This window comes from Hippocampus bargibanti, linkage group LG06 (assembly GCF_051943395.1).
Source record: "Hippocampus bargibanti isolate YZ-2025 linkage group LG06, ASM5194339v1, whole genome shotgun sequence".
Taxonomy (NCBI): Eukaryota; Metazoa; Chordata; class Actinopteri; order Syngnathiformes; family Syngnathidae; genus Hippocampus; species Hippocampus bargibanti.
In genome coordinates, this window is record NC_142739.1 from 294238 (window position 1) to 307562 (window position 13325).

The following is a 13325-nucleotide window of genomic DNA, read 5'->3' on the forward strand; positions in this document are numbered from 1 at the left end:
TTTTTCATTTAATACTCTAATGTTTTGCTAGCCGCCATGTCTATCCCTCCCTCCCTTCCTCCCTCCGTCCATCCTACCCTCAATCCCTCCAATCCCTCCCCCCATGAATACATCAAGAAAGAGAGAGAGATAAATGAATAAGTGAGTGGAAAAAAAGTGACCCGCTTTTTGCATACCAAGACGTATATACCTGTGCAGTTACATATTTGAATTCTGTTTTTGTATTTTTCTAATATTTTTCATTTTATTTTTGTTTGGTAGTGTAGTGGTTCAAGAAGCCCATCTTCAGGAACGGAAAATTTATGAACTTTTGACAACTGCCCAGTGATTGAGTAGCCAATATATGGCATTCATTGCTATTGTTTCACAGTGTCATTTCATCGTTGCACACTTGATTTTGCGTTTGCAGAAAAGCATATGGAACACCTATGTTCGTCCACAAACATCTAAGACTGTGGGCTCGATGGATCTTGGTGGTGCATCAACACAAATCTCCTTTGAGGTTGACAAAGAGCTCAGTGGACCTGACTACATGCACATCAAGTTGTATGGCTACCATTACAACGTCTACACTCACAGTTTCCTCTGCTATGGCAAAAATGAAGCTGAGAAGAGGGTTCTGGACAAAGTCATTCAGGTATCCTGACTTTAGCAGAGTGCAAGAGTGTGTCTCATCTCCATGTTTACAGTATACGTATGTTATGAGCCTCTCAACTCATCAGGATCACTTGCTGACGTCCTCTTTTAACTTAATGTCTTCCTGTTCTACTTTCCTTTCTCCGACATGTCTTCCTTCCTCTCAAGCTGCAGGAATTATCGAACCCTGCCTATATTAACAACCCCTGCTACCCCATCGGTGTGAATATCAGCATTCAGGCCTCCACCATTTATGACACAAAGTGCACAAAGAAACCAAAGTATTACAGTTCCGATCAACAATACTTCATGGTGGGATCTGGCAACTCAGACCAATGTGAGAGAATAGTAAATTCCATTTTTGATTTCAGCACTTGTTCCTCAACTCACTGTTCTTTCAATGGGGTTGAGCAACCGCCAGTCACTGGGGAATTTATGGTAAGACGCAGATTAACACAGCCACATACAAAAAGTCAAGTGTTATGTCAAATATCTGTGTTTGAATTATTTATTCTGTGTTTTAAAGGCATATGCTGGCTATTTCTATGTAGCTAGAGCTTTGTTGATGAACGAAGCAACCAAAACCATCTTACCAGCCACTTATGATGAATTCAAAACATCAATCACCCAATTATGTAATGCACCTTGGAGTGAGGTAAGCTCTCTCAACTGTTACAATGCTCAGCTGAGTGCTTTCAAAAAAGGGTGGTATTGAATTTCCTCATTGGATTTAGAATAATTGCTTCCATTACGTTGAAGCTATACCACGCATCTTGTGCGGGAGAGCAGGACCATCATAAAAATAAAAATTATAATAATTAAAATAATATCTTAATGAGTCATTGAGCGAAACTAAATTAAGAGAAATGCATTAAAGCCTTTGACTTACCAAATACCTACCTCATTCATGATTTCTTTATTTATTTCTTTTGGACAGTGCACATTAATCACCACACGAACAATCAGTGTGAAGATATCACTTTGCTGCTGTGAAATGTAAATGTAAATTTTCTCCACTGTGAGACTAATACAGGCATATCCAATCCAATCAGAGATTTTCAAAACATAATTTTGCTCTGTCGGGTCGTCAAGGTGTGAGTGTGAGAGTGACTGTTGTATATCTCTGTGTGCCCTGCGATTGGCTGGCAACCAATTCAGGGTGTGCCCGAAGACAGCTGAGATGGGCTCCAGCAACCCCCGCCGCTCTAATGAGGAATAAGCGGTACGGAAAATGAGATGAGATGAGATGGGTCGTCAAGGTGGTTAACATGTCCACTTTACAGTTCAGAAGTCGTGGGTTCAATCCCTGTGTGGAGTTAACATGCATGGCGGGCTGAGTGAATACTTCAAATTGTCCCCTGGTTCGAGTGTGAGCGCGAATGGTTATTCCTTTCTGTGTGCCCTGTGATTGGCTGGCAACCAATTCAAGGTCTTTGATAGATTCATTTATTAATGTAGCAGGAATCAAAAGTAAGAACAAAAAGATTCTTTAATCTTTGGGATGACACATAATGGAGAAGCCGGTACCTGCTGGCGCAAGCAGCTCACGAAGATAGTAGAGGTTCCAGAAGAGAACAAAGCAACCAAGCTGTTTGAGAGAGCTTTTGTTAAGACCGGCGGATGTGACCTCAGTGACTGGATGTATGATAGAACTGAAGTCTGAGAAAATAAAACAATGTGTAATAAAATAAACCATGTTTACAATGAGTTCGTATATCAGTGTTCCATGCTCACTGCCCAAAGACAGCTGCCCCCGCAATCCTCATGAGGATAAAGCAGCTCAGTAAATGAAAGAATCAATGAATATTTTTTAAAAGCACTCGTTTAACATTACTGCATCTCTAACATGTTGAATAGTTTTCGTTTGAACAAGCCCAATTGCATCGCAATTCGTCATTGGCTTCTCTGCTCTTCATTGCAACTGTCCAAACTACCGATCAAAATGAAAAATCTATATACAAAATTAAATACTTACATTGTCAATTAAGGACAATTAAACTCCAAGGTGGTTGTATGAGAAATATTCCTACAGCATTTTGAATGTGTAGAATTGAAAAATCGGTCTGGCAATTTCCATGATAAAATGTGTACAATTAAAAATTGTCGTGCATTTGAGTAAGCAGCAAAAACTACACTTTTGGAAATAACCGGGGATCTTTGTTTACAAACCATCAGCAGGGTGTACTGAACTCGAGATGTGCGCAATGGTCATGTTAGGTGCACTTCATCAGCTGAAGAGGCTTCTTGTGTCGGGTTCACAGCAGATGTCACACCCTTAAATTGATTATGAAAATTGGCTTGGCATTGTTTGTGGTCTTTGTGGAGGAGAAGTCAGAGATTGTTGATCAAAGCCCGATTGCTGAACGCGTGTATGCAAGAGCGCGAGCATCCCAAAATCCATTGTTTCATGTCGTTACCAATGTGACATTCAGCTCGGCACCAAAGACTTCCTACACTCCCCCGCCTCCCCACCATCACTATCCTAACAGTGTTTCTGCCTTGTTGGTTTGGTGGGGTAAGGTCAGCCGTAGTGGCGCTGGAGACATTAATTCATATTTGGTCCGTTTTTTAAATTACAGTTTCACATGTATTGTGAGAGATGCTTAGCCTCTTGCAAATCTCTCAATGGCGGTGAAATTAAAGAATTGCTGCATACGAGCTCACTGTCAGACTGCTGTCAGGCTTCTTAATAATCACGTGGAAAAAAAAACCTGGACTCTTGTACTGTAAATAGCACAGTCGCCTTATGTTGATGCAATACAGTTCCATATATCAATATGGCTTTTACTTGCGCTATGTACAGTTTTTTTAGGAAACATTTTTGCACACCTCAGTCTTCTGACATGTTTTTATTATGCTTAGAATATCTGTTTTTATCAGCCCTCACGCCCATCCCCTTTCAAATTGCTGCTGTGGACTGCAATGTCCCCATTGAGGGACGATTAAAGGCTTTCTGATTCTGATTCTGATCTCTGCACATAGTCATTGTATTTTGCACACCAACTTTGTACTCTACACTTAACATCTCGCCGTAAAGCCAATAATTAATTGTGTTTATGAAGCGTCTGTCTTTGACTACCATGGCAAACATTTTTTTCAGGTCAAAATTAGCATTACACTTATTCACGATCATTATTTTATCAAGTCTAAAATGCTATCTTTCAGAAAAGCTCAGAATTTTAACCAGTGAGTCAATCTTAAATAAACAATAATCAGCAAATATAGCAACATTACACCCGCGCTGCAAGAAGGAAAGGCACCGCCGTTCATTGCTACCGACTGCTGTCAAGCTTCGCAATTCTCAATAATCACATGTGGGAAAAAAGGACACTTGTAAATGTGGGTTGATGCAATACAGCTACATATATCAATATGCCTTTCTTGATACTTGCACTATGTACAGTTTTTTTATGAAATGATTTTGCACATTTACAGTATACAGTTGACATTTTTATTTGCTATGCCTAGAATAGCTTGTTTCTATGCTTTCACCCTCCCCTCCCCATCCCCTTTCAAATTGCTGCTGTGATCTGCGAATTTCCCCAATGTGGGACGAATAAAGGTTTTCTGGTTCTGATTCTGAACATTTACCTTGTCAATTTAATCATTCAGTCTAATTTGCATGTTTTTTCTTAGTTGTTCCAATTGAACTGTCTTGAGTAAATTGGGAATCTTGCGCTCGGTGGGGTGTTTTAAAATAATTAATAAGAGCCCGTGATAATGGGTGGCGTAAATATCTCTGGCTTCTTTCAAATGTAGACAGCTCTGGTCAAACAGTGTGTAAAACACAATTTAGCTCAATCTGAATGCCAATAGTCCCATATTTTAAAAATTCACTCTTTCCCTCTGTCGTTTCCATACATTTCTCATCCATTCATTCATCTTCCAGGCCTCTTTATCCTCACGAGAGTCGTGAGGTGCGCTGGAGCCTATCCCAGCAGTCGGTCACGAGGCAGGGGAAACCCTGAATTGGCCGCTTACCAATCACAGGGCACACACAGACAGACACTCACTCAAAGTCAAAGTCAGTCAAAGTCAGCTTTATTGTCAAAAATGCTTATATGCATGACATACAGCACAGATGAAATTAATGTCCTCTAAGACCCAGCGGACAGACAATACATGTAATTTCTGAATATAAAGTGAGGTAGTGTCGTCTGGAAAGTGAGGTAGTGACGTATGTAAAGTGAGGTAGTGACATATGTAAAGTGAGGAAGTGACATATATAAAGTGACGTAATGTAGTAATGCACTCATAGCTATGGACAACTAACTCACAAATGACAACAAAGACATCTCTAAGCTGGTTGTCAGCGAAATCATCCTATAACGTTTATTATACGTATATATAAAAAAAAATCATCGTCTCACCCACCATGGGTGGTGTCTGTCTCCCATTTTAGCTCGGGTCCTCTACCAGAGGCCAGGAAGCTTGAGGGTTCTGCGCAGTATCCGTGCTGTTCCCAGCACTGCACTTTTCTGGATCGGGATATCCGATGTTGTTCCCGGGATCTGTTGCAACCACTCGTCGAGTTTGTGGGTCTCTGCCCCGAGTGCTCCGACCACCACAGGCACGACTGTCACCTTTACCTTCCAGGCTCTCTCCAGCTCCTCTCTGAGCCCTTGGTATTTCTCCATTTTCTCATGTTCCTTCTTTCTGATGTTTCCATCACTGGGGACCGCTACATCCATTACAACTGATTGTCTTTGCCCTTTATCTAGGACCACGATATCTGGTTGGTTGGCCATTACCATCTTGTCAGTCTGTATCTGGAAGTCCCACAGGATCTTTGCTTGGTCATTCTCCACCACCTTGGGAGGTGTTTCCCATTTTGACCTTGGGGTTTCCAGTCCATACTCCGCACAGATGTTTCGGTAGACTATGCCAGCCACCTTTCCCTGCCAGCATCTTACACCCTGCAGTTAATGTGTTGGATTGACTCAGGTGCCTCTTTGCACAACCTACACCTTGGGTCTTGCCTGGTGTGGTATATCCGTGCCTCTATGGCTGTGGTGTTCAGGGCCTGCTCTTGAGCAGCCAGGATGAGTGCCTCTGTGCTGTCCTTTAGGCCAGCCCTCTCTAGCCACTGATAGGACTTCTTGAGATCAGCCACTTCAGTTATGGTTCGGTGGTACATCCCGTGTAGGGGCTTTTCCTCCCATGATTGAAGGCATTTGACCGGGCCCCTCTGGGGGTTTTATGGGGGGTGCTTCGGGAATATGGGGTACAGGAAACCCTGATACGGGCTGTTCCGTCCCTATACGACCAAGGTCAGAATGTGATTCACATTGCCGGCAGTAAGTCACAATCGTTTCCAGTTGGGCTCTGCCAAGGGTGCCCTTTGTAACCGATTCTGTTCATAAAGTTTATGACATCATTTCTAAGTGCAGCCGAAGCGTTGAAGGGTTGCGTTTTGGTGGCCTCAGTATAGCATCCCCGCTTTTTGCAGATGCTGTGCCACTGTAGGAGCCTTGAAGTGGGGCTCTCCAACTCTCTCTGGAGTATTTCGCAGCTGAATGTGTAGCGGTTCGGGTGAAAATCAACAACTCTGAATCTGAGACAATGGTTCTCAATGGGAAAAGGGTGGAGTTCCCTCTCCGGGTCGGGGAGGAGATCTTGCCCCATGTGGAGGAGTTTATGTATCTGAGAGTCTTGTTCACGAATGAGGGTACAAGGAAGCGAGAAATCGACCGGTGGATTGGTGCGGAGTCTGCTGTGACGCGGACGGATATTTCGTGGTGAAGAACAAGCTGAGCCAAAAGGCGAAGCTCTCAATTTACTTGCCGATATACGTCCCAACCCTCATCTATGGTCTCGAGCTATGGGTCGTGACAGAAAGATCGTGATCCCGGATACAAGCGGCTGCATTAGCGATAAGGTGAGAAGCTCGGCCATCCGGGAGGGGCTCTAAGTCAAGCCGCTTATCCTCCACAGAGAGAGGAGCCAGATGGCTCAGGCATCTGATTAGGATGCCTCCTGGACGCCTCCCTGGTGAGGTGTTCCGGGCACGCTCGACAGGCACAAGACCCGGGGGATGACCCAAGACACACTGGAGAGACTGTCTCCCAGCTGGTCTGGGCACGCCTCGGGATCCGCCAGGACGAGCTGGAAGAAGTGGCTGGGGAGAGGCAAGTCTGGGTTTCCCTACTGAAGCTGCTGCTCCTGCGACCCGACCCCGGATAAGCGGCAGAAGATGGATGGTTGGATGGATAATGACAGTAGTTGCAAGACCTGTTGTAGCTCAATATTACTTCACATATAAGGCACACTGGCGTATAAGGCGCAGGGTCGTGTTTTATAGAAAATGAAGGTTTTTGGGTGTGTCTCATACACCAAAAAATACGGTCATTCTTATCGTGCAGAACAACTTTAGAATGATAATTCATTTTATATTTGTCATTTTTTGTTTTGTTCCATCCCCAGCTGCAGTTAAGGGTGTTTTCCTACAGGCAGGTGCACCTCTTCCTTGGTTCCAATCAAAGTCTTGCCCAGTATTTGAGGACTGCTAGGTTGCCTACTCTGTCGGATTACGAACCTTGCTTGCGTGGTTCTTGCAGAGTGGAATTTACGCTTTCTCCCCATACTCCCATGGATTATGTATGGATACTTTTATAAAAACAAAGTTTAAGGTACAAGCGGCCAAATACAAGCGGCCGAAATGAGCTTTCTCCGCAGGGTGTAGGCTCTCCCTTAAAGATAAGGTGAGAAGCTCGGTCATCCGGGAGGGACTCAAAGTCGTGCCGCTTCTCCTCCACGTAGAGAAGAGCCAGATGAGGTGGCTTGGGCATCTGATTAGGATGCTCCCTGGACGCCTCCCTGGTGAGGTGTTCCGGGCATGCCCCACTGGTAGGAGACCTTGCGATCGACCCAGGACACACTGGAGAGACTATGTCTCCCAGTTAGCCTGGGAACACCTCGGGATCCGCCAGGACGAGTTGGAAGAAGTGGCTAGAGAGAGGGAAGTCTGGGCTTCCCTACTGAAGCTGCTGCCACCGTGATCCAACACCGGATAAGCGGCAGAAAATGGATAGATGGATGGAAGTTTAGGGTGATACAGGATTCTTATTGGTTTAATGTTTGTCTGTTTGTATCTTACAAATTCTGATCTGTTAAGGCTTGTTAAAAACAAGCACAGAAATCTAAACGAAAAGAGCACCATGTAACATTTGTCCACTCTGACATTTTGCACTCATGAAATGCACAGAGATTATGATGGAAGTATCATCTAATTGAGAGATAAATCATTTCATGTTTAAAAATTGAAATGCCAGCAATTGTGCAAATTTGGGGTTCATTTCAATGACAGATAAGCGCAAATATCAAACATTCGGGAATTCATTTGGAACCAAGTCATTCTGATTTGCAACATTTTTCATCCTAATCATTCAATAACCATTACAAATCCATTCCTCCCTTTTCAGCTGAAGATGCAAAAGAAATGGGTCTTAGATAAATACCTACGCACCTATTGCTTTGCAACTCACTACATCTTTTCTTTGCTGACCAACGGTTACAAATTTGATGCAAACAAGTGGAAAGACATTCACTTTCAAAACGAGGTAAGTTGAATGAAAAAAAAATGAATTACTATATTTAATGGAGTGTTCACTGTGGTCATGGATATACACCAAATTATGTGAAATGACATCTTAACATGTTAGATGAAAAACAAGGTGATTGTAATGTCACCACTCTCCGTGTTCCAGATGCTTTGTTAACCGTGCCAAACATATGGATAATTACATGATAACTATTGAAAATGTTGAAAGGCAAGAATCGGTACCTTTCAAAAATGACCCGAAGATGAGGCGCATATTATTTATTGATTTATATATTTATTTTGTGCAAAGACGTTCCTTTTGTGTGATACAATAGAAAACAGAAGAGCTGGCCATTTTTGCATTGTATAGCAGCTCACACACCAGCAACAGTCCATAATTGCTGCCCGTGTTTCCAAAATGACAAGCCAACTAACAAGAGGCTCTTTGAGCTATTCATTGCCTTTGGGTCTCTGGGAGTCTTTTTGGCAACTGATTCAAACAGACACACTTGAATTCACGATTGCAATGGGGATTTGGATTTTCTAACTTATTTTTTAGTTGGAACAATATCACTTTTAGAGAGGCTTTTGTGAGTTTTATCAGACAGGATATATTCTAATAAATGATAAAACCACAACATTGAGCTGTAAATATATGTATTATGTTTTTTTTTTCTTCATTTCAGGTGAAGAACACCAGTGTGGGTTGGAGTTTGGGCTACATGCTTAGTAGCTCCAATATGATCCCGTCTGAGATGAATGAAGTTCTCCCATTGACTGATCCTGTCTTTGCGGGTCTTATCTTTTTATTTTCAGCTCTGACCGTTATTACTGTCATCTTGATTTTCATCGTCCTCATTCGCACGTGCTACTAAGTTGGTCCGAGCATGCCTTAGCTCGGTTGATTCAAATGTTTGTATGGAAGACCGTGCTGTATGAAAAGACATTCCTTACCAAAGTATATTAAGGGCCGAATTTTAAAGAAAATTAACACCAATATAAATAAAGTATTGTTTTTGGTTTAAGTAATACAAAGATGTGTAAGGTCACACGGGGGAGGAAGGGCATTTAAATTACAAGAAAAGCAATTGCCGTTGTTAGGGTTGTTGTTTTTAGTCAAGTCAAAGTCAGCTTTATTGTCAAATATGCTAATATGTACGATTTACAGCACAGATGAAATGACTGTCCTCTCGGACCCAGCATGCAAGGCACGTATTACTAATTACTTTAACAAACATAAACATGAAAACGGCAATTTGCCGGGAGAGGGGAGCCACTGCGTGTTCACGCGCCGCCATCTTGGGAAAAAAAATAACAAATATGACAACACAAAGACACAGAGTCATTCATTCTTCAGGACTTGCTGTACCCTCTTTGTGATGACATGAAACAGTTCTAGTTGAAAGAGGAGAGGATCAAAGCATCCATGTCAGCAGTGGATCAGGGACGTCATGGGGGAATTTGTACGTCTACTACAAGCTAAATGTTGAAAGCAAACACGATGCCGTAGCATCCATTGACGAAAAGACATTGTTTCACATCTCCTGTCCCACATAAATCTGCTTCAATTCCAAGCCGCGACAGTTCCACATACGCATCGGCGCGCTGCGCTCACGTTCCTTTCTTCTTATCGCGGGCTCCTCAAGCCATGCATCCATCCAGCCGCAGACTGACCAACAGCACTGACCTTTCCGCTGAACAAAGCGGGCCTGTGAAGATGCTGCCCATTACAGGCGCAAAAAAGCACAATGGCCCCTTTGGTGTCCAGCGATGGCAGTCGAATGGCACCGACATTCCTCCCATTCAAAAACAGTACTGGCATATCCATGCTGCTGAAAGGCGCAACCGCTCAGCACAGTCTCCTCTTTGATGATTAGTTGTAGATAGTGTAGTTATCATACATTTTATTATGATACATTGAATATGCTTGCAATGAAAAATGCTAATGCTTATAATACAAATGCTCATACATGTAATCGCACATCCACCTTTCTTCTTCGTCTTTCAAGTTTCCACTTAATCATTCAACTAACTGTACATTTCATGTTGGTGTGAAGTTCTTAATGTGTGCTGTGAATACGGTACAATTTAGGAAGGCAGGGTAAAGTTGGTGGGATGTTTTTCCTCACCTAGCCTTCAACAACTGGATGGCAGAGTGACCCAACTGTCGGCCAAAGGTCTGCGAGGATGTTCCAAGTGCCACAAGAACTTTGATTAGAGTAAATTTGATTCGAGTAGGAAGATTGTTCAGAATAGGTGAGAACACTGTACCCTGTACTCTGTCTTGTCTATTTTCCTTGCAAGTAAAAAATCAACAAAGAGATGTATTTCCCTCCTTTTTTTGTGTGAGTTTCTATTATTTCCTAATTTCAACTCCAACATAAATTGGTCCTTCGAGCCGGATCGCAACATACCCGATGTTTCCGGACGGGGAGGCAAGTCCACGCACGGCATCTACAGACCCTTTCCGGGACTGGGGTTACACTCCGTATCTGGGACCTGAAGGATGACGCGGGAACCGAGGGAAGGAAGATGTCACAGGTGAGTATTTTTCTGTTCTCGCTCTAAAATGTGAGTGAAACGAGAGGTCAAAGGGTGATGGTGTCCTGTGCCTTTGCACTTAAACTCCACAGAGTAGTCTATAAAACTGAGAAATCATTGACAATACTAGTCCCTATCACATGTGAGAGACAGAGTAGTCTATAAAACTCTGAGGGCGACGGTGCCCTCTGCTGGAAACACCGTAAAACTCATGTGAATGTGCATAGTGGGTGTGGAGGTTCGCTACCCCATTGAACAGGTATTTGAAGTAACAATTGCCTGATGAAGCATTAGGCAAGAATTTCCCGCCAATCTGTCGAAGAAGCTTGGACATTACCTCTTATTAGCCTAATTGTTACCCTATTCGGGGAACAGTCAGTATAGTCACAGCAGGTGAACTACACTGACTCCAAAATGGGCCAGAAAACGAGTAAAATGTAAAATGGTGTACAAAATGTAAAAGATCCTCATACATGTCAACCTCCACGGCTCCATGCCCTTAAAAACCGTCGTATTTTCCTTTACAAAATACAAATACAATAATCTTACACCATATTTTCTTCAAACAACGTGTTTATTTATGTAGTTTAACATCTTATATTGTGTACACACATGTACATCGTACATGTGTTTCATTATATCATTCTGTACATATTCTTAATAAATGATGAAGTTACAAGTGTTGCCTCTGCGTTTTTGGTATGTCGTGACGTCTGAAATCTGCGACCCTCTGTCAAGCTATTTATTGAGAGTACATGCAAATTAAAGTGATACATTAGTAAAACAGTTTTCTTGATTAGAATGCCACGCCTCTGGACGTTCTGAGCACCAACATCTGTAAGCAGTAAAACATTGTGTTTTCCATGAACTGATAAATTTGTAACCTGGCTAATGACCTCTTCCTGTGAAGGAGTTTGAAGTCTTAAATTACAGTAAAGTCTCGTTATATCGATATCGGATATATCGATAGTCCTGGTTATATCGATACTATTTCTATGCACGCACGGAGAAAATTACATGCAAACAGGGTCAGATATATCGATAGTCCCGGTTATATCGATATTTTTTTGGACTCCCTTGAATATCGATATAACGAGACTTTACTGTACTTTTTGATAAGTAGTTTCCCAAGTCCTAAATTCTGTGCAAGGCCAGATCTCCGAGATGAAGCTGACAGTTTAACTTGCTGTGTCTGTTGACTTTCTAGATTGTAGTCACTGTATTGTATTTCGATCTTCCCTTGGTTTTCTGATGAACCCCATTGCCCCCTTCTGGAATCTTCAATGCGTTGATACAAACCATCTGTCTCCGGCCACTCCACCTGTAGCTTTCCTAGTCAGGAATTATCCCTCCCGGTATGTAAGAAGGTGGTTAGTGTGGAGAAAAAGACAAAAAACTAATCTACTACCTTTCCCTTCAATCATTAAACATTTCCCCAATTACATCGCCTGAATCAGCGTAGGAGTTGATCTCCCAACAACTGCTTTCTGTAGCGCCTTCAAAAACTCTTACCATCGATTTGGGCTAACTCGTTTCCTCCTAATCTTCTAATCAGGAAACAATTCATGCACAACATCAACAACTGCTCTTCCCACTTGAATATCATTATCGACAACTGCACCCAACCCCCCCCCCCCCTACTAATTGTTGCAACTTTAGTGTCCTTATTAATAATCACCTCTCTTTCCACCATTACCCCAATCACGCAAATTACCAAAAACGCATTGTTCTACCTCAAAAAAAGTTTCTCATCTCCGCTTCCTGCTTCCATACAATGCTGCCCACATTCCCATCTGTGCCTCAAACCCCCATAAATCAAGGCCCCATCTGATATTTTCTGACCTTCACCAAAACACACCGTCCCACAGCCTCCAATCCCAGGGACGCAACCAAGACCTCTAATCATTTAAATTGGCGGTTAAAGCTTAAATCGTTCCGCAATGCTTTTTCCAATGCTCCAACATCTGACGCATGCTGAATATATTTTGTTCGATTGGGTTCAATCGCATGCTGGTGTCGGTCAAAATGTTGTCGTTCTCTCCTCCTTCTCCTTTCTCAAAAAGAGCAGAAGAAGTTGAGGCATGTTAACAAAACAACCAAATAAAGCACCTTCGATTAGTCCCTTTCCACGACGGCATTGTGTGAAACCCCCAAAAACCATGCAAATTGGAATTTTCTTTTCCATTTGGGATCGTAAAAAAAAAAAGAAAGGTCAAATAGGCCACAGCGTGGCTTCCAAGCAAAAAGTCTCTTATGATGCAACGAGAAAAATCCCATTTCCACACCAAGATAAATGAACGAGAAAGGCCCATACACGTACAAACGTATAATGTCTAAAATTGTTCGTCAAAATTTCACTTCAGGAAAAATGGATTTAAACTCACAATTTTTCCCAAAATGTTTGCGAAGAACAGCTTTTCATACTATTGAGTCACAGCTCATGAGGCATTTCTAACTGCCAATTGCAGTGCGAGAAAAATGTGTGTGGTGCGGTCCCAATAGCACGATACCAATCAATGAGCTTCCTGACAGGTCCACGCGGCTGCCACATCCTCCACACACCTATGGAAATTAGAGTAGGAATCAATCTTGTTTTCGAATGTGTCAA

At 42.5% G+C, this 13325-nt stretch overlaps 1 protein-coding gene across 6 annotated transcripts in view; it reads left to right on the forward strand.

Moving 5' to 3' along the window:
• The window catches only part of entpd3 (ectonucleoside triphosphate diphosphohydrolase 3), a 37148-nt gene extending 26445 nt beyond the window's left edge, over positions 1-10703 (forward strand). For 3 of the 6 annotated variants that reach the window (XM_088998164.1, XM_088998166.1, XM_088998165.1), the window contains exons 6-10: positions 410-637; positions 805-1074; positions 1163-1291; positions 8058-8195; positions 8863-9051. In XM_088998164.1, coding sequence (XP_088854290.1) covers positions 410-637; positions 805-1074; positions 1163-1291; positions 8058-8195; positions 8863-9051 — 954 coding nt within the window. Of the gene's footprint in view, positions 1-409; positions 638-804; positions 1075-1162; positions 1292-8057; positions 8196-8862 lie in introns of all 6 variants that reach the window. The other 3 variants (XM_088998167.1, XM_088998162.1, XM_088998163.1) reach the window with 3 other exon arrangements.
• The last annotated feature ends 2622 nt before the right edge of the window (positions 10704-13325 follow it).